Source organism: Phlebotomus papatasi, chromosome 1 (genome assembly GCF_024763615.1).
Source record: "Phlebotomus papatasi isolate M1 chromosome 1, Ppap_2.1, whole genome shotgun sequence".
In the NCBI taxonomy this organism is placed as follows: domain Eukaryota; kingdom Metazoa; phylum Arthropoda; class Insecta; order Diptera; family Psychodidae; genus Phlebotomus; species Phlebotomus papatasi.
In genome coordinates, this window is record NC_077222.1 from 5096868 (window position 1) to 5120043 (window position 23176).

General features: G+C 32.4%; 1 protein-coding gene across 4 annotated transcripts in view; it reads left to right on the forward strand.

Moving 5' to 3' along the window:
• LOC129798513 (protein held out wings) overlaps window positions 1-23176 on the forward strand; it is an 82291-nt gene that overhangs the window by 19460 nt on the left and 39655 nt on the right. For all 4 annotated transcript variants that reach the window (XM_055841711.1, XM_055841712.1, XM_055841709.1 and 1 more), the window contains exon 2: window positions 12263-12396. In XM_055841711.1, coding sequence (XP_055697686.1) covers window positions 12263-12396 — 134 coding nt within the window. The remainder of the gene's footprint in view (window positions 1-12262; window positions 12397-23176) is intronic.

A 23176-nucleotide genomic window follows, 5' to 3' on the forward strand; every position in this document is an offset into this window, starting at 1 on the left:
ACAGTAGAGTTCCTCAAATTTGAACATTTTTGGGGTATAGATGACATTTCTTACTCCTCAAATTTGAACAATATTTTCAAAAACGTAACGGAATTCATGTGAAATGCACTTTCCCAAATTTAATAGATAATTTTAGAGAATATTTATCAATGTAATTTATTGTTAAAGAAATGGAATTTGTTGCGGAAGTTAATATAATACGATAATATTGAAGAAACACCAGAGGAAAATAGTTCTAATTCAGACTTCACGCAAATCTTTCTTCACATAAACTCAAATTTTACATTTTAAACTCAACCGTCGTTCAAATTTGAGGATCTCGACTGTATTGGCTCTGGATTCGTGAAAATAATGGTCCCACATTTTAATGCTGGACTACTCAAAAACTGATTTTTATTAACAATGCAAAAATAACTACTTTGCCGCCACTTTTCGCCAGTTTTGTAACCACTTCTCGCCACCCACTTCGAAAGGTCCAAACTCGATTATTTTAGGCAATGTTATAAAAGGAATACATTCAGCATTCTTTTTCCTCATGATCACCTTATTATTACTCACTTTACAAGATTTTTCTTTGCTTTTATTTGAGAAATCAAATTATTAGACTATCGCAGAAAGTAAACAAAGCAGATTTGACAACTGAGAATCTACGAAGTGAAGTTAGTGTCGCCTATTGAAAAGAAATGGCGACAGGTAGTAAATCAATTCCAGAATATTACCACTTTTCGCCATGCCTCATTTTTATGTAAAAATAATATAAAATGAAATATTAATTAACTAAATACAAATTTTATGTATTCCACAAGTGTAATTATATATTCAATGGACTTATCCAAAAAAGTGTATTTTGATTGATGAAAATTTGATGACACCTATTTAGTATATTTGGTAAGAAATATTGGATTCGATACACTTGCTTAACATATTACTCTAAAAATGCTTAAAATCGTAAATCCAAAACGATTAATTATTTTTTTTCGACCCTGTATGTAGCAGAAGTAAAAATACAGGTAACTTAGAGACTCATTTATTTCACAAATCGCGAAAAATACCGATCTCAATATAAGTGGCGAAAAGTGGAGCACTGGCGAAAAGTGGTGATTCCACCCTAGAACGATCGGTTATAGGAGGGCTCAACAAGGGAACGTGCACACTTCCAGTATATACGTTTGAGGGATTGCAAAGAAGATTCATCGAAATTTGGGAATCTTGCGGCTAGTTTACACAACCGAATCACACTGTAAATGGTAATTTAAAAGAATATAGGATAGTTAGGGCAAAGTGGGGCACCTTTGAAATTTAGCTTTACAATTGGTTTAACAAGCTAAATTTTAAACCTACACCAATTTAAAGGTGCATAATTTCCCTCTTTTGGAAATTTATGCTTCCGTTTCGCAAGTTGACGATATGATTTTAATATAATTTGGGAATTTGTCGGGAAAATTAAATTCCCAGATTAGGGAGAGCTTTTAGTGATCAATTTATCACTTTTTATAAATTTATCACTAAAGGATTAAAAAAAATTGTAAATAAATGACCACAAGCAATTAATAACATTTTGAGGTTATGTTTGTATGGTCTCATTTTTTTCCACCAGATGTTACCACTTCCTTCCAATAATGCCGGTATTAAGGGCTTAATAAGTACTTATTAAGGACTTATTCTATGCCATTGGGCAATGCTCTGAGAAATGCATGTTACAACATCACGCTGGTAATATCTTACCTTACGTTAGTCGGGAAAAGGGAAATATTTAAAAAAAAAAAAAGAATTTGTATGTTGCGCCCCTGTATCATCACTCAGAAAAAAAGAGGGTGCGATTAACTTTTTTTCCTCATAACTTTAACACTTTTTAGGTGTAAAAATATATCAACATTTTTTAATGTTAATTTTACACCTTTTGAGGGTAAAATCAACATGAAAAAGGGTAACTGTAACCCCCAATAACCTAAAAAGGGTAATATTTACACCGATTTCGGATCAATACTGTAGGGTAAAATCAACATTTCCGGAATGTTATTTTAACTTTTTCGGATTTCTCTCAGTGATCAAATTCGCGATATCAGTTTCAATAGGGAATTTTATCAACTTATGAAGCATTCTTGTTTTGCAAGCCAATATATTTGCAATTTGTTGTCTAGAAAAAGGTGCAAGTTGTTACTGAAAATCACTTTCACCTACTTTAATACCACGCAGATGATCACGATGAATGCATTAAAGTGTTGCAAATTGATTGGAGATTACTTCATGGTTTATCATTTGATGGAGTTGGTGTGGAAGAAAATGCACATATAAAATGATTGAATAACTTATCGTCACCAAGCCTTAAGGTGCACTTTATTCATCAACACCCACAATGATTAATGGCCAATAATTAATAGGATGCTAAAACATTAAACTACCAATTGATTTTTTGACCTTTAATCGGCAATTAATTCGCGATCGTGTCAAAATGTCAGATGAGAGATGTTAGATTACAAGAGATGAGATACTTATTGAAAGCAATTGCACGCCCATGAACTCTACAAAAAGACAAATAATAATTTGTAAGCTCAATTAAATGTGTGTTTTTCTTTTCTCCAAAAAAAAAATGTTTCAAACTTAAAATATACATCAAAAATAGACGAGCAATGAAAATGAGTGAAAAAAAATGTGAAAGAGGGTTATAACAAAAATGGTACAGAGTTTATTGAGTCAGTTTCTCTCGGTGCGAAGAAAATAAGTGAAGAAAATTACCTAAAAGTTTAAATATATAACAAGATGTTTTAAAATGAACGAGAATTTCATGAGTTGGTTGTTTGTTGAAGATGAAGAAAATTCATTCGCGCCTCCAAAAATAGACTCCCACAAGTCTCAACGGACTTTTTTTTCTCTAGTTCACTCTCTCTCGATTTTCTCTGGGTATTATTGTTCAACTTTGGGTTTTTGAATTAACAAAAAAAATGTCTTAAGTTTTGTCCATTTTGTCTCACAAACATTAAAATTATTTTTTCATTCTAGAATTTACAATTCTGCCATTGACTTCCCAAAAAGAAAAAAACCAGTCACATATTCTTCTTTTTTCTTAATAGTACATTTTTTCTCTCCTCATTTGTGATACAATTGAACTAAATCCATTTGTAATAAAATTTACATGTCACATTTGGGTGGGTTGAAATAATAGATGAAGGGGAGAGAGAGAGAGACTTTGAAGGAGATAGAGATGAAGAAAAAAAATAATGTTTGAAAACCATAAAAGATTTTTCAATCATTTTATCTTCCCAGTCTCTGCATTGAAATTTCTTTGGCGTTTTTCTCCCCTTCTCACACAATTTCCTCCCATCTGGTTGGAATTAGAGTGAAAATCGAGATTTAGAGGATGAATAAGTTCTTGAGATTGTTTTTAGGAGTAATGTACAGAAGAAATGTTGATGGTATTTCCTATAAAATGACCTTATGATTCTCAAATCTATGATAAAATTGTTTATTTTACATTTTTTCATTGAAAATCCAAAACAATGTAGGGTAAGTGTGCCAAATTCCGGCCAGCTTGCAATTTCGACCACCTTTTTTGCTCCTCAAATTTCCATGAATTTTTAGTTTTTACATACTCTAGAGATTATACAATGCAAAAGAATAACAAAAAATGTAGCTTCGACAAACGAGATGACGTGAAAAAGGCATTGGAAGAATTTCTGAACGGCAAGGAACTATGAGAATGAAGGTGGCCGAAATAGGGCACCAAAGCTATGTCTACATTTTTATTCATTTTAAAATGTATTAAGAATGATTTTAGAGTAAATAAAAACGATAAATTGTCTACAAGGTTCTAAGCAACACTCCTTAAGTAAAAGGAATAAAAAAAATCAATTTCTATTAAAGATATTACATTTCAAACTTGAGACTTTGGCGCTTGCATGCAACTATGCCGAAATTTGGCACATTTGCCCTAATTAAATAAAAATTCAATATAAAATAATTGTCAAATTTTAATCTAATTGGTAATTTTCAAATTGTTAAATCTAATTGCATTACAACATAATTAAAATGTATTACTCCCTTTGGTTTTTTTAATTAAAAAAATTATCAAAATACTCCTCAGCATATTAAAAAGAAGAAATAAATAAAAAGAAACATTCATACGTTGTACTTTTTGAATTTTAGAAATAATTTAAATTCTTATGAGAAAAGTTATTGATTTCATTTTGAATTATCTCAATATATTCTGGGAATAAAAAGAAATAGTTCTAAACTTCCCGACTACGATTTTGTTATAAAGTCACCAATACAAATGCAAATATATTTTAAATTTTTATATTACACAGGGTGTCTCATTCATTCTGCAATATTTTAGAAAAGCCAGTGGTTGATTTTGGGTAAAATTATATTGACTTCGTACACTGAGAAAAAAGAAGAGGGTGCGTTGAACTTTTTTTCCTCATAATTTTAACATTTTTAGGTGAAAAAATATATCAACATTTTTAATTTTACACCTTTTTAAGGGTAAAATTAACATGAAAAAGGGTAACTTTAACTCCTAATACACCTAAAAAGGGTAATATTTAGACCGATTTTGCATCAATACTGCAGGGTAAAATAAACATTTCCGGAATATTATTTTAACTTTTTCGGATTTCAGTGATCCTTTGCAACAGGATAAAATTTGGATCAATTTGATCCTTTTATTTTTACAAGTGAAATGCCAGTTACTCCTGTAACTTAGAACGTAGAATAATTAACTACATTTAGCAATCATGCTGCGTATATCCGTATATTATAAATAAACAAATCACTAGTTAGTTTTATTCCAGTTCTAGGAGCTGTGTTGCATCTTTTTAGATTGCAAATTAAGAGTAACTAAAAACTGAACTTCCAACAAAGCCACGTGAAACTACCTCACCTTCAATGTAGTGAACTATTTTCTCAACTGAAGTATATCCCTCATTGTATAAAAAAGTTTCAGATAAAAGGCCTAGGCCTGTTCTCATATGTATTTCTTAACAACAAATACATTAAAATATCTTTGTAAGGTAAAGTGCCTTCAAGTCGACCGGTTTCACAATTCGACCGGTAGAGTTATTTATTCAATTATATTTGGCGTATGATCTACTAACCATTAAATCTAACCATGGTGAATCTAACCATTCACCATTAAAACATTCAAATATTGACCACCGGTTGAGTCGAGGAACCGATCGACTCGAGGGCACTTTACCTTACAGATTTTATATCTATTCCTAAATATTCAGTTGCTTCGAGAAAAATTATTCCATAAAATTTTGTAATTAAATAATGAAGACTTATAGGATTAGGGTAAGTGTGCCAAATTTCGGCATAGTTGCATGCAAGCGTCAAAGTCTAAAGTTTGAAATGTAATATTTTAAATTCAAATTGATTTTTTTTTATCCTTTCTTCTGAAAGAGTGTTGCTTGGAACCTTGTAAAGAGTTTACCGTATTTATTTATTCTAAAATCATTCTTAATACTTTTTAAAATGAATGAAAATATAGACATAGCTTTGGTGCCCTATTTCGGCCACCTTCATTCTCATACTTCCTTGCCCTTCGGGAATTCTTCCAATGCCTTTTTCACGTCATCTCGTTTGTCGAAGCTACATTTTTTTGTTATTCTTTTGCATTGTATAATCTCTAGAGTACGTAAAATCTAAAAGTTCATGGAAATTCGAGGAACAAAAAAGGTGGCCGAAATTGCAAGCTGGCCGGAATTTGGCACACTTACCCTATACATTGAGATTCTGTGCATAAATTTTCTTTACCTGACCCTTCACCATCAAATTCTACGGGTTAAATATTCTCGAGGATCAGTCTGAGTCTATTTAGGGCCTTAGAATAAGCTATGGTTTCTCTATTTATTCTTATAATATAACTTTCATCTAATCGCCAGTTTTGTGAAACATCTTACTCTTTGATGAAATTTAGTTATTTGATTTTATTATTTTGCGATTGATTTGTCAAGAAGAAGTAAGAAAAAAAATAGATTAGACTGATTTTGCTTAGAGAATTGAGTTTGTAATATGCAAATGGTTTTATGGCTGGAACCTGGAACACTCTGCACTATGGACCTGTTAACAGTCTCTCTCTCTACTCATTATAGACATTGAAATACTTTTTTATCACTCTTTCTTAAAAGCCAATTCAATCTGAATTCATTGGAAAAATCTTTTATGTGGGATGATGAAGGAATTTTTTTAAAGACAAGTTGACCTTAGAATTTCAAAGATAAATTGTGGGTAGCTCCTAATATGTACATATATATATTGAGAAATTGCGATTTAGAATGATGGTCTTTGTTGTGGCTATGGAAGAATAATAATTTTTGCACTTTCGCACTCACTTTTCACACTCATTTGCAGTCACGTGCGATAAATCAGTTTGAACGAAGAGGTAAAGATAGCTATTCATCTTGTCCTAATAGTTCCATCCTTGGACATAAAATAGCGATTAGGCATTTGAAGTGACACAAAAATGAACTTGGAAGGGAAGTGAAAAGTATAGAGGTTTTGTTAGAAAAAAAAGTTGTTATTAAGTGAAATCTATGCCCATAAAGGTGTGTCTTCATTGTCTAATCCTATTGTGAGAGATTTGTGTGTGAGAAGGTTGAATTAATGAGAAATCACTCAACCTTATCACAAGCATATTATTCTGTTGTTCGTTTCGGGGGCTTCTCTCATGATTAGAATATTTTAGAAGAGATGGAATTTTGTGTGGTATTAAATTGTTGTCTGTTAGGAACAGCAGCATCAAAATGCATTTTCTGGCAAAATGTGAATTATTCAGAAAAGGGGTAGACATGTGTGAGATTCCCTAGTATATTTAGTTAATAAATGAAATGAATTTATAGGGAAGACAGGTATTTTAATTTGTTGAATATGTATTTCACTCAGCAGCACTTTGAAAATGGTATCTATGACATGTTGATCGAGGGAACACATCATCTCAATGGTGATTTCTTTCTTTTTTTTCTTATTGTTTGTGGACTGTACGTTATTAGGATAGAAGTCTCGGAAATATCTCTTTGGAGTATTGTTTTGTGATTATATTTCTCTCTATGTGTTCTTTTTTTTGCACCTTCATCTCATAATAATTTTCTCAAAGATGTGGCAATTTAGCCAAACAATGGAATTGGGTCTGGTTTCCATTTTCCCTACTTCTTTCTTTTACTTTATTCTCTTGTGTCTCTTCAAATGATCTTAATGAATTTCCACAAGAGTTTTTCCATCTGCAAAAATTCGGTTCTTTTCATAAAGATGTTAAAGAAGTCTCAATTAAAGATGGGAAGTATTTTTTTTTGTGTCTTGTCTCTGTGGTCAGAGTAAGAATGATCAAGAGGTTGTGATTTAATAAAGTACTTGGTATAAAGGTCTTTTTTGTCGTTCTCTTAACCTCTTCTCGCATCATTGTGCAAAACAACTGAAAAATTGAAGTGGCTCTATAAACCACTTTCTCGCCATATATGCCAAGTTACTTTGGCCAAAATTGTGTATTTTTCTTTCACCTCAGAGTGGACGATTGGACGTGGAGACATCATATACACGATTTCTTGTTCCATCCAATGCGTGTTAAATTAATTCAGACAAATTCTCTTGGCAATGCAATAAATGATGAATATAGACAAATGACTATTTGGTCACTAATCTAATAGTGACTTGAATACTTAAGTATAGACGAGTTGGGTAGAAGAAACGTGTGATAAATAAAAAATACAGTGATTTTAAATTACATAAATTATTCGTGTAATTTTAGTTTCTTTTTTATAAATTGTACTTACACGAAATATTCCAACTATTCTTGCTACTAGCTGGCAAATGCAATCATTTTGGGATGGAATTAAAGTTTTTGCAAAATAACATAAGTTAATGGAACATTGGGCATTTACCTGGATGCCGCTAGAGGCGCTGAAACACTGTAAACTTAACTTATGCACTAGGGTGTTTCAACAAGGAAAAAACTTTTTTGGCACTATTCTCACGGTGCTGTATTTGATGACATAAGGAAGTTTTTCTTCGACGACTATATGGTCAAACGCTGTTTAGAGGTGGCTGATCGACCCTCTCTGTAGTGTAAAATCCGGTAAAATCAGAAATTTGTTCTACAGAGAGGGTCGATCAGTCACCTCTAAACAGCGTTTTATCATATGGTCGCCGAAGAAAAACTTTCTTATCTCATCAAATACAGCAACGTGAGAATAGTGCCAACAATTTTTTTCCTTGTTGAAACACCCTATTACGCACACATCCTTAATACTTTTTCACTCAATTTTGGTCGCGAAGTTCTTATTGTAGTCATACCAGAGTCTTGAGAAAATTACAAAATATTAATACTATTCCAACTAAGAAGAGGAAGTTGTAAGAGGAAAAATAGCTAAATAAGTGATCAATTTGCATTTAAGGTGGAGTAAGCGCTTATCGCCACTCTTAGGAAAAATGAAATTAACTGTATTATAACTTTTGACCCCTTATTATCAGGTAACTCAAATTTGGCACAAAGTTTCTTAGATATATTGGCTCTAGATTCGTCGAAACAAAAGTCCAACAATTTAACGTGGAAATATCTAAAAAACTGATATTTATTAGCAATGCAAAAATAACCATTTCGTCGCCACTTTTCGCCAGTTCTGTAACCACTTTTCGCCACCCACTTGGAAAGATTCAAACTCGATTATTTTAGGCAATATTATGCAAAGAATACATTCAGCATTTTTTTCCTCAAGATCACCTTATTATTACTCACATTAAATGATTTTCTCCACTTTTAACTATTGAAGAAAGTAAACAAAGCAGATTTAACAACTGAGAATCTATAAAGTCAAGTTAGCGTTACCTACTGAAAAGCAATGGCGACAGGTGGTGAATTAATTTTAGAATATTCCCACTTTCCGCCGTGGCTATTTTTTACATAAAAATAATATAAAATGAAACATTAAATACACTAAATACTCAATACACTTTTTATGTATTCGCCGAATATAATTAAATCTTTAATAGACAAATTATTTATTCAAAATCGTAAATTTTGTTCGATAAAAGTTTCATGACACTTACTATATTTGGTAAGAAATATTGAATTCGATGCACTTGCTTTTAAAATATTTTTCTAAACTCAAACACTTAAATTTAAAACAAAAAAATAGTGGTTTTCGACTCTATAAGAAGCAGCAGTAGAGATACACATAATTTTACGACTAAGTTATTTCACAAATAATCGAAAAATTACGATTTTAATATAAGTGGCGGAAAATGAGGCACTGGCGAGAAGGGGTGATTCCATCTTATAAGTAAAAATAATAAAGAGAACTTTCAAATTATTAAAATTATGTAAAAGAAAATTAGCATAAACCAAGTAATATTCTAATTAAAATTAGCAGAAAAGTTATTAACTTAAAAAAATTTAAATGTTGATTTTAAAGCTTTTCCGAGACTTCTGAATGATCAAATAGGATTTCTGTTTTATTATTTTGATACTTTCAAAGGAGTTAAATAGAACTTTTACGTTACTGTCCCTGCTGTTAACCAAGGTTCTTGAAACTCTGCAATATTCTGGGCAGGATTTCTTTTCTTGCAGAAAAGAGTTTTATCACAGGAATTCTTAAGGAACTCTTCTTTCAGTAAAGAAAACTTCCTGGAACAGTATTTGCGACAGGCAAAATGGAACTTATCCTAAAAAAAAGGCTGTCCAGAGAATCGTCTCCACAGCCTTGTTACCACTCGAATTCTCCAAAGGAGAAGAGATAAAAAAATCTTATTAGGCTCCTGTTGATCACTTTCACTTTTCCCCTCTTACCAGAATTTCCTACAGACTTTTCTCTGAAAATAAAAAAAAAACACCTCACAACACCACTCACGACACAGCACACTCAATATTCTCCCAAAGACTAACTATTCCCAGATTGAGAGGATCACTCACTGCCGTAGCAAATAATTACGGGAATTCAAGTTTTTTCTTTCTTTCCTTCTTCTCCCTCTCTCTGACCCATGACCCCATAACACACCCGTAACAGCCTTAAGGCCTAAATAGACCTGACCCTTGAGAATACTTAGCCTCCAAAATTTGAGCCCCTTTGTACACTATCATACACTATAAGACAGGAGTGTGCAAGAACCGTTTGAAACCGAATAAACGTCAAAATAAGGTTATTCTGGTAGTGTTTCGACCATTGACATAGAAGTTTTATTTGACGTTTGTTCGGTTTCAAATGATTCTTACACAACTCTGCATTAAGAGTTTGGGATCATCAATTAGAGGATTCTTCACTGTCAAATTTTACAAGCTAAATATTCTCGAGGATCAGCCTGAGGGCCTTGACAGACCTGAGGATTATCCGATAGTTGGTTTAGCATAATTATATTTTCAATAATGGTTAAACTTCATTTCTATAATTTTCCGCTAAGTCAGCTCTCGGCTTAAGTCGTAAGTGTGCCTAGGGCATGAGTCTATTTGAGTTCTCAGTTTTTTTCCAGGCATCTGGAACAACACAACTGATCTCCTTTTTAGCAAAGCGCTCCCTTTAGTTAATTACTTAAAACTTTCTCTACTGAAGTATACGCTCAAGTAATAATTTCTTCAAAAGATTGAATAGGAGAAACTTAAAAAAATATCATTGCTGCGGAATCATTTGTTGGATTTGTTGAGTCACAGAAGTGATTCTTTAAATAAAAATCACTTGACAAAAAGCATCCTTTTGGATCATGATACTTTAGGAAGGATCCAAGTTGAACCTTTTATATTTTTGCTGTATTGAGGAGAATTTCAACGTATCATTGTTTGGGATATTTTTGTTCAATCGCTGGAGTGATTCTTTAAAGATAAGCTTTTGGGATGAACCTGAAATATATGAGACAAAGATCAAAGACGGTATAATGTCCATCCATTGGTTAAGACCCACAATAAGATGCAAAGTCCATTAGAATTATGAAGTAGCGGTCCTATTTAAAGGATCACAAATGTATATAAACGATAGCTTGAATAAAACATCAGTTCAGTTCACCCTCACCCAACCATCTACTTATTTCCACTCGGATGCCACAGAATAATATTTTTCTGGAGTGATTGCAAATATTAGCAAATGATACTTTTTGTTTTTTAAGCACATTTTCGGAACTACCTATAAGATTAAGCTAGGTGCCTAGATCTAGGTCTCATTAACTCTCATTTAAATGTCAATAGGGGAAACTGGGATACACCGAACAGTGATTTTAATTTCTAAACTACTTGGCATGTAACGAACACTTCTTCAGTAGTCAAGCATCCCTATCTTTGAAATCATACAGTTTTCCTTCTCTGAAGTCTAATTTTTAATTAAAAAATCGTAGTGTACGATGATGCTCCAGTTTCCCCTAAGTGTTGTACCCAGTTGATTTTTAAAAGTAATCGAAAGCTTTAAGTGTTTTGCTAACTAACGCCATCTATGCAAAACTTTAGAACAGCGTCATATCTATTCTAATGTAGCAAGAAATATACTTCCTATTATTTAAAACATAAATGATTTTTGAAAAGTATAGACTCGCGTAGAATGTAGGGAATTCCAAGACCTTTCCAACGATACTATATTTGTAAACATCTGTTAAACTACTTAGCAGTGATTTGAAGAAATCGTTTCATTAAAGAAAAATAATTGATGGAGTTGCCATATTGATTTTTCAAACGATATACCCTGTATTTTTTGTAATATCAGAGCAAGTATTACAAACTTTAAGTGAAATGCTTTACAATTCTAGTGAAACTATATGAGAAAATTATTATGTTTTGCTATTAAGTGTGATTCAATATTTTGTTATTTAGCATAAATTACATGTAAATAAATGCGTGTCATGTATCATAGTAAAAAAGAACAGTATATCAGAAAAATGACGTATTCGTGATTTTTGTAGAGTTTGTCGCTGTGTACACAATGAGCTCATATTATTGCTTTTTGAAGCTTCAAATAATTTAAATTTTCTCTACTATGGCCTTTATGTGAAATATGATGAAGGGGGAAAGAAGAAAAAGAGTGAGTGAGACAAAAGAAACGTTTTGTATATACAAAGAGAGCAAACATTGACGGTTTTTTTTTGGTCTTATATAATTTACTCAAGACAATATTCTTAAATAGAAAATGTCCAATGTGGGAGTTTTGTATGAAAAATTTTGCCCAAAAAATAAGCAACATTTTTCATTTGAAAAAAATACAAAGATTACACTGTGTTGTCTGATTTTCCACGAAATTATTTGTTATTTCGTTTTGAATGTGCAACCACTATAATGTGATAAATGTTTCTATTGTTGCAGAAATTGCAAAAGTCAGAGCGTCACTGTTTCAAATTAATGGCGTGAAGAAGGAACCTTTAGAACTTCCGGAAGCCGATGGACCACCAATGACACTCAATGAGAAAGTTTATGTGCCAGTCAAAGAGCATCCAGATGTAAGTTTTTTATTTTTTTTTTTAAAAACAAGATTTTCATTTTATCTCTACAAAAGTCAATGGCTAATCAAAAGAGATTTGATTTGGGAAGATAGATTGGGTGCCAAAAGGAACAAAAAAAAATCCACGAAAATTTCCTACAAATGAGTCAGGGAGGAAATTTTCGTTGGATGCTGCGAGTTTGTATTTCTGAGTGTATGTGTTTAAATAAATGCTATTTTGAGATATTGACTGAAATAGAAACCATACGGTTTTCTCATTATACGTTATTTCCACACAAGAAAACGCACACAGTAAAGGTCCTGAAGTGTTAAAACAAAAAAAAATCTTATGCTCTCTCAACAACAATAATAAAAAAGCGTGAGAGATGCCGTGAAGGAAAATACATTAAAATTTTTACTTTTTTTTCACCAATTTATAACACAACTCTGCCATTTGGAGGAGTTGTGAAAGGGGGAAAAAAGCAGTGCTGAAGCATTCTTTGGCTCTGCAATTCAGAATCTGCGTCCAATTTTGATATTAATTTTAATGTATCTCTCAATGAAAATTATTATTGAAATGATGAGTGATCGATGAAATATGATACAGAGAGATGCACTCAAGCATTTCAATATTTTTTTAATATTATTTTCCATCTCAGACTAAATAACATGGGCAGTGTCTTGTTTGAGATTTCTTGCAAACATTGCTGTGAAAATTTTGTATTCTCAATGGAATGCATCTGGTTTTCTGCTTTTCTCCCGCACAAGATATACATTTACTTGGCACAGACTGGATTAAACAATACATAACACAGGGTGAAAATTAAATTAGCAAATTAGTGTCTGAGTCGATTATATACCCGGAAATTAAAAATAATTGACATTCTGGTGGTAAAAAATGGTTTGTGTCTTGGATAATCAAAATATTTTTAGAATTCACATATTCATGAATGATTACGTAGTTCTGCTACTAAAAATGAAATTCTGACTAAATTGACTAAAAAATTGATCAAAAACTGTAAAATCATTGATATTTAATGTCAAAAAGAGTGCTTGTCTCGGATAATCCTTTATTCTTAAAATTTCATGAACGATAACCTTAAACTTTTTATTCAAAGTGTTTCATTTAAATGACCAAATTACAAAAGAAGCTGGTAATTAAATATTTTTATAGAATCTTAAAATAATTGACATTTTGGACTTCAAGAAGAAAATGATTCGTGTCTTGGATAACTTAGAAATACTTAAAAGTGCAATGAGTAAAATTTAATTAATTTTTTTGAAGTTTTACTGATTTTAATGAAGCAAATTTTTGACAGTTGATTTATAAACATGACAAAATTACAAATTGCGAATTCAGTGTATTCAGGCTTTAAAGTGGTTTGTGTCTTGGATAACCTTGGAAGGAGTTTAAAGGAAATTCAACGCAAAAGGAAATGGATAAATCCGGTCCCGGAATCGCCACGGACGGGACCTATGTCAATGGATAAACATTGGTATAGGTAACAACATTTGTTCTGGGACCCATGTTCTAAACAATGGAGGAAAAGTTCTAGAGCATAAGAATTATTTCTTAGAAGGGAGAACGGCTAAAATTATATGGCCGCTGGTCCCGGAATCGCCACAAACGAGAGTAAGCGTATTTTGTAGGTACTGATAAAAGATTAAGAAATTACCGGGACCCAGGACGATAAACGCTGGGAGCCCTTGTAAAAAAGCCTCTATCCGTCCGATAAATCACTATTTTGACAACGAATTACGCAAGAACGGCCGAAACGATCTTAATTAAATTCGGTATAGAGTCAGTTTAAGACTTAAACTTTTTATTCATGCATGCCACTCCCTTTGTTGTTTGGAAATGCTTCTCAAAATATTCTCTACTGAATTCGTACTAATATGCAATTCAGTGCATTAATAACAATTTGTGCGAAGGAATTTATTTTGTATTGGGACTATCAGATGGGTTGATGGGAGGAGGGAATGGAATCCTTAGTTAAAGAGTCTTCTCTAAACTTTGTTCCCATGTCGAATTTCAGCTTTTTACCTCTTCTCAGAAAGGAGTTATAAGGTAAAATGTTCTCATTTTATATGGATGCTACCAGAAGGGAAGATGAAGCAGGGGGTTGGTATGCATGGTTAAAGTATTTTCCCCAAGGTTTGTTCCCATGCCGAATTTCAGCTTTCTACCTCCACTCAGAAAGGAGTTATAAAGTAAAATACTCTCATTTTGTATGGTGGATACCAGAATGGAGAATGGGGAAAGGGGGTAGTATGTATAAATAAAAAGTTTAAGTAATACACTAACCCTATACCGAACTTCATCAAGAACGCTTTAGCAGTTCTTGCACAAATCGTTGTCAAAACAGCGATTTTTCGGAACGATAATGGCTTTTTTTTACAAGGACTCCCAGCGTTTATCGTCCAGAGTCCTGGCAATTTTTTTATCTTATGTCAGTACCTATAGAATGCGCCGACTTTTGTTTGTGGCGATTCTGGAACCAGCGCCCATATAGTTTTAACGATTCTCCTTTATTTTTCATGATATTTTTTTTTATTAAACATTCGTGTTTGAAAAAGAAATAGTTTGCTACTATTGTTTTTTTGAAGTATTTTGGAAAAAATTGTCATTAAAAATTATATTTGGTTAGTAAGGTAAAGTGCCATCACTCAACCGGTGGCTCAATTTTTCAATGTTTGATGGTCAATTTCTATGAAATTGTTACTGATTCGTATTATTTGTAGAATAATTGACCAATTAATGTTAGATCATACCGATTATACGCTAAATATTATAGCAAATATAAATAAAAAATTTAATAAAAAACCCGAACAACCCTACCGGTCGAGTGAGAGTACTTTACCTTATATAAATAAAATAAAAATCGTGAATTTTAAATCACCATTAATGATATATTTTTAGTAAGGTAAAGTTAAGAATTTATGCACCATATTAGAAACTTTTGTTTGACTTAAAGAGATTTATAATTTTTTTTTCTGTTCTTTAATCTTCAAAATTACAATTTTGAATTATTGATTATTATGATTTTTTCTCTGCTGTTTTACCAATTGTAAGAATATTCCAACAATCTAATATAATGCCAATGCTGAAAAGCCTTTTTTTAGAAAATAATTAATTACTTTAAAATTTTCTAAAATAAATTTGACATGCTCAGAACAAAAATTAATAAATAATAATAAATAATAATATAATAAACCTTAACCTTTATAATAATATTCACCTTCCATGAAGGATCTAGGCCTTCCCACAAGGGGATTTCTAGACATGCATTATTATTTTTTCTTGTACGGGATGAGGTTGTCAGTCCCATGCCCGTGGAATCAAGTGCAATGAAGCTCACTAGATGCAATCCGAACACTACCACTTAAGTGCTCTATCACTTGACCCATTGAGTGCCCTCAGAACAAAAATTGGCTATTTTAATAGGAAAATGCAGTATAAATGCATGTATGATACACTATTTTTGCTGAATATCTTTTTTTCTCATTACATATTTAGCCATGACACGAACCTTTTGCCACAGAAGAGATTGGTTTTAAAAAGTTCCAGATAATTAATATAACAACTTTGAACAATCATCTTTAATAATATGTTTTTATTGCTAAATTATAAATATTTTTAATTCCAAGATTCTTTTTATTAAACGTTTCAAATATCCAAGACACAAACATTCTTTTTATCAATTTATCAAATATATTAAAATTTATTAGTTCTGTTTGATTAGTTTATTGATATGTTCGTTTTGAAGAGCGTATTTCAGTTCTAGCATTGAATGGTTGTTTGATATTACATCCACAAAAAATAATTTTCGTTAGAAAGGTTGATGTCTTAGATAAACTCATTCAATTTTCCTATTGAAGAAAGTCTATTTCCCCAAAGATTTTAGAAGATGACTGTGGAAATCTTTCCCAATTGCACAGTATCTTGTTTATTAAAATGATATTTGAGGAATTCGTTGATCAAACATTTGTGTATAAATGTGAGCGTGTTGAAACTTTTCGTGAGATTGATGATCGAGAAATACTATAAAGAGAAGATCACAGAGGCATCAAGATGAGAGGGCAACCAGAAAAAAAAATGGACGATTAGAGTCCGGAAATGGGGAGTTTGAGTATAGAGCACTCCCGTGATGCGTACGATCGTGCCCAAGAGGAGAAAGATCAACGGGAATGAAGAATCTTTTGGCAATTTTCCGGCTATTGGGCTGAGGTGAAGAAGCACTCTTTTAAGATTTTCAGTGGACAAAAAATGTCCACTATCATCAACATTTGAGTCATTTTTCAGCGTTTGCGTGACACATTTGCGGGTGAAAGAGGCCGAAGTGAGATGGAAAAAAGGCTATATATGAAAATGTAATTTATGTTCTAGCATATCATAAATTAGTGCCACTTTTTTTACGATATTCTTCATTGGGTTGATTTTGATGGAGAGATGGGAAGAAATTATTTGTGGATATCTTTTTTTTAGTTTAAAAAATTAAAAGCATAAGGAATATGATGGGTGTTTTTATAGGGCGCCAAAGTGCTAGGCATATGATTTGTTTTCCACACAGGAAAAATTTTAATCAAAAAAAAATTGGTGAGTGTCACGAAATTATATAGCAAAGAGTTGACAAATTTATAATGCAAAAAGATGGTTCATCTCATATGAGCAATATGCTGAAATGTTTGAGAAATTTTTGGCGCGTGTTTTTGAGTTTTTTTTTTTTTTTTGTGTACCGGTTGTTTCTTCAGCATCTTTCTAATTAACTCACTAACTTTTTATCCTTCTTGGAACAATCTTGTATGTTGTCTTCGTGTTTTTTTCTTCATTTTTTTTTGAGTTTGAAAGAATTTTTGTGTACTAATGGACATAGAGTTATTTGGGGAGGTATATTAAGAAATATTAACTGACAATTCCATCGTCTTATTGTTTATCCACCAAAGTCCACTCACTTTTGAGATATCTCTCTGTCTCTTTGGTAAAAATTTGTCTGGTTGAAGGAGGAATCTCCGAAGAATGAATTTGTGTTGACTAGCGCGTAATTTCTCTAAATTAAATAACGCTATGACCATCTATTTGTTCAATTTCATCATTTTTCAACTATTATGTCTATTAAGTATGGACGTTTTACAAGTTTTTTTTTGTTGTTCATCTTGCAATCATCTCTGCCTCTCCCATCCTCAATCCTCAAAAGCTCAAATCGGTCTCACTTAGTACCCAGAAAGACTAAAAAGACCCATATGGGAAGTCAAGTAACAATATATAAACGAGTCTTGTTTGAACAAGAATGTGAATTTTACGTAATAAAAGTAAAACAGATTCACTTGGAAAAATAGCCATGTTGAGAAAATGGACGCAAATGGATAAATAAAGTAAAAAAAAAAACATGAACTCTGGAGTAGATTTTCTCAATGGAGAAAAATCAACTTTTCGCACCGTCAATGACGAATATTGATTGAGTGGTGGATCAATTGAATTTCAAAGGAGAATTAACTCGTTATACCAAAAGATAACGTACACCAAAAAAAAATCCCCACAATAAGGGGAATTCTTTAACAATTCACCAGTTAATTGGATCAGACAGAAAATTTCACGGATTATATTTAGTATTGGAGATCATGATTGTCCAGGGAATTTGTATAAGACAATGCCAATCTCTCAATTGTTGTCGATGAATATTAATTCTCTTCCCGCTAATTAATATTAACGACTCAACTAATTGCAAATGATTGTCTTGCTTTGTTATTTAACCCACAAATTTTTATATATTCCTCCATCCAACCATCAGATCCATTGATAATTGCGATGGGAAAACCTTGAAATACTGATCTTATTCCCAAAAACACCATTTTTATTCCACACATCAGAGGAAATACCAGAAAGAGATTTCCGTAGTGTGAAAAAAAAAAATATAGATTTTTTTCTTTCTCTCAAAACCTCCTTCAAGATTATTTAACTGCAGTTTGGTAATTTTTTTAACCAATTTATCTCTCTGGTTTTCTTAAAGCTCTGCCAGTGTTTTAGAGAAACAGGATTTTTCTCGATATTTATGTAATGTTCAGTAAGCCTGTGGTAAAAACGTGTTATCTTCCAGAATTTCTTTTCTTTCCAGTATTTACACTTCTGTTTGAGCCTCTGAATAGAGTTGATAGTGATATAGAAGAGAGAAGAAATTGTATTTGGAGAAATTGATTGCAATGAAAAAACGAAAAAACATAGAAAAGTTATCCAAGACATCTACTATTTCAGTTGTTTTATCCTTTGTAGATATTTGTTACATTAGGGTCAAATGAACACCTCTGCGACAGGGAACCCCTATTGACACTTTTGTCAAAATGTTGAAATTTGTTTAATATCTCTAATAAAATGTAAGTAATATGGCGTTTTTCATTAATTTATGTTTTTCGATAAAGATAAGTTTTAAATTTCGTATTCGAAATGGTTCAGAATAAGGTGTCAATAGGTCCTGATACGAGTTCTTAAAGTGTAATAAAGTGTATGTGTATACATTATAACAGTTCTTTTTTACAAAGTTATATTTGTAGAAATGAATTAAAAACAAAAACATAGAAAAGTTATCCAAGAAGAATCCAAAAAGAAAATGTTGCGTCATTAAAGTCACGAAAAATAGAACCAAAGATTTCGTAGTTTTGTAGTAGAAATTTCCAACTTCAAATGGCTCTCCTGAAAAGTCTTCTTTCTGAGATAGAATAGTATGGAATAGTACCATCGATATAATATTTATTTGTTATATTGAAAGTTACTTGATGAAATAGATTGAAAAGAAAGTCATAGAAAAGTTATCCAAGACATTAACCGTTTTACTAGTTGTTTCGTGTTGAATTTTGTCCTAACTAAGAATTCAAAATTTTAGTTCATGCAAGACCTTTTGGTACGTTTTTCTTACCTCAAAATCCTTAAGAAGTTACCCTCTGGAAAATGTTGCGTCATTAAAGTCACGAAAAATAGAACCAAAAATCAAGAAAATCGAAGATTAATTTAATACTTCCTCCGTTCTGAAAGAAGTCGTACAACAATTTTTTTTAGCAAACGTATGATCTCTTGGAATAAACAGAATATAAAATGTTTCACTTGATATTATATTCGAAATCAATAATAAAAAATTGATCTTCACAAATAGATGTTATTTTATCTCAGAAAAAGGGTGCCAAGCGTCACAGGCATCGCGAAGTGCTCGAACTCGTGACTTAAATGATATTCCTTAAATGTACTTTCACATCATTTACCGTTTGCCGGTTCTCACAAAATAATTTTAAGAGTAATGAAATTGCTTTTTGAACAAAAATTACTTATCGGTTTATAACCATTTCCTTGCCGGTTCACAAGCGATTTGAACGGATTTATAAATTACTCAAAACATTGCCCAAAATAACTTAGGACTAATATGATTGAATTTCGAATTAAAAAAAAAAACAGTTATGAATCAATTCATTACCGGTTTAAAATCGATTGGAACCTGTTCAATTTTGTCAGAAATCCCAAGACCTTTCCAACGAACACAAACATGACCCCATTTGCCTGATAAATTCGCTCTCTAGAGCCTTTTTTAACTTTTGACCTTGGAAAACCGTTATTCTGAATAATTCAACGGTATTTCCACACATAGTCAATTGCCCGCCTGAGTAATCTCTAATACATATCCACATATTAAAAGAAAATAGCACGACGCGTTTTCGAGCAATCCCAAAAAAACATGGTTTTGAAGGGGCCGGGGAGGAGTGGGGGGAAAATGAGGGACATGTTAACGATTCTTGGGTCGACCTATAGGGGGGGGGGGGGTCCTTTAGGTCCAAAGTCGCTATCTTTAACCGTTTGGGCTCTAGAGCAGGCAACAGACGGACAAACAGCGTGACAGAGGAATTATATATACTGCTCTTCCGGGGAGTTCAAGCAGTATAAAAATGAGATTGGCTTAAAAGAATTGCAGGTTATTTGGGATTCTTACTGGTGACTCAACAATGCTCATATGACCAATGCATAACAATAATAATTATGTTTGTCTTTTACCTAAAATAGATATAAGAGTTTATAATGGTGCTATTCTAATGAACAATGAAAAGAAGGAAATCTTTATCTTGAACATGTTCCTTTTTAGGACATGGGTGTTCACAAGTGTTTCTACATAATGGATTTTTCTTTGTGTTGGTTCCTGTCACGATTGTCTGTGGTGTTACGGCGAGGACTCGGGGAAAACAGTCAAGACAAGAACCAACGCAAAGAAATATAGATAATGCAGAAGCACTTGAGGACAGTTAAATACGAAACAGTGTTCATTATTTCGACGACTTTTATTTGTGTTGGTTGCTGTATCGATTCCTATACTCCTAAAATCCTATACTCAGCATGTAAAATTTCAGCTTGAAATTGTTCCCATGTAAAGTTGGCCATTCGGGATTTATTCGTTTTATATTCTGAGCCATCGAAATAGTAACTAACCTATTTTTTTCTGGATAAACTCGTGAACTTAACCCCTGGTGTGTGTCTCAGCTCAGCATTTTAGACTTTTATCTGTAAGAATCTGATAGTATTCAACTCTGATGCCAACAGAAACGTTTCACCATGTCTCTCAAAAGCTACATTCTCTACACTTGTTCGTTTTATCATTAATATCAACCAAAGAAAATGTATATAACACCTTCAAGTAGCACCACAATGTTGGCACTGTGATAAATCCAAACAGCAAATATGACAATCGTTGGCTTTTTTTTACGATCATTTAGCTGTGATTGTGCGTTTATTTGAAGAAGGAGGAGCTTCCCACTTCATTTGCCCCCGAGGCTTCGGCAAAGAAAAAGAGAAGACAACAATACCAATTGATTTTCTTCTTCAATTTATGATCATTTTCAGTTGGCTGACTTGAGAGATTCTTTTTGTATGATGCGATAAAATATCTCGTCTATTTTGTGTAATATTTCGAGTGCAAATATGCGGGATATAAATATGAAGAAGTGAATGTTGATTTTATTGCTCAAATTTAAATTGAGATGTGAGAGAGAAAGAGCAATTGTATAAAATTCCTTCGATATTAGGTTAAATTTTTAATCAACTCTTAGCTTTACAATGAGTCATAATTTGGTAATAATTTAGTGAAACTGAAATTTTGAGGAAAAATTAGGTGTTATTTGTCAGTTTCTTCGTCTATTTTGATCTTAGAAGCTGAACGGTGAGGGATATCGACTTGGGGGTTTTGAAGAATCTTCTTCGTAGAGTCAGTTACGGATGAATTCAAGTACTTTGCGAATTCCTATGACCTTTTCTATTCTATTTTCCATGGAAATCTGATACCGTGTTGATGGAAATGAAAAGAGAATCCAAACGACGACGATCGGTGTTGATCTTTGAGATATAAACCGACCCATATTCCACATTACTGTTGCACTAATAACATGAAATTGTAACTTATTATTTGTAATTTTATATGCAATGTTCTGCAGTGTTTGTAAGTGACTAATATTCTTCGATGAGAATTCTATCCGACAATTGTTGCATTATGAGCTACAAATAAATCGCCAAAGGGAGAAGTTTTTTGTATGAGGAGGGAAGAGTAGAGGGAAAAATCATGATCGAGAAATATTTCATTTTGAAAATAAAAAGCCACACCCGCTATTTCCGATTGAACAAACATTTAGTTGGCAATTTTCCATCAATTATTTTGATGGAAATGAAAGAGAAGACAGTAAATCTACCTGATTGAATTATCATTCAGTACACACATCGACACACACAATTGAGACATTTCCAAGTTGAATTGAAGAATAAAAAAAAGAAGATAATAATACTGTGTGATTTGAGACATAGAGAACCTCAATAAGAGTTTTATTATTATTTTTAATTTGCATTTTATGACGCGTTCTCAATCATTTCCAGTTTGTGCTTCATTTTCAAAGATTAGAAGAGAGTTTTTCTCGTGTTATTTTTCTTGCTTGGTAGTTTTTTTTCTTCTTCTTCTACAAAGTCTTCCTGAGAAATTCCCTTAAGACATTTGTGACCTCTCACGTTGTTTTTATATTTCAATTTGATTGATGGCAAGAGGAGTGAGGGAGTAAATTTACTCGGCGTGAAATATGAGAAAATTTCCGCAAATGGTGCTCATTTTAGGCCACTTAGCAGGGCTCTATAATTCTGCAATTGAGGATGAAGAGAAGCTGCAAAAAGCGATCACTGTCCATCACTCGTGATCTTAATTTGAGAAAATTAACGAAAATTTGTTGAATATTGAAAAGACTATTAACCCTTTAATGCCTATAAAGTGCCTTGCGAGCTAATTTAGTTGAGGAAATGATTTTCTTAATAGTTAGAACTGAAATAGTTTAAGTAAATTTACAAAGTATAACAACAATTTAACACTTGAAAAGTTTCGAATGGGCAAATTGAACTGTTTCCGTTCATTACCTCTAAAGAAACCATTCAATTGTTTTACTTTGAATATTTGGAGACTTCGAAAATCAATTTCGAAAGCCAAAGACAAGATAGTTTTACTTTTCGTTTCGTTCGCATGGTGGCTGAAGTACTTCCTGTTCGAATTTCTATTTGTCTCGAGTATGCATCTTCACTTTGTGAGGAAAAACAAAACAAATCTCTTATCACTGAGTCCAAGCGCTCTTAACCGGAGTTTCCCCTAGAAAAAAGACATTCGAAGATGAGTTTCGAAAACCAAAGAAAACATATTTTTCTCTTCTCGTTTCGCCCGCGTGTTGGCTAAAGTCGCTGTATTATTTTCTATTCGAATTTCGAAGTCTCCTGCGTGTCAACATGTGTCAGTCTTCACTTTGTTGTT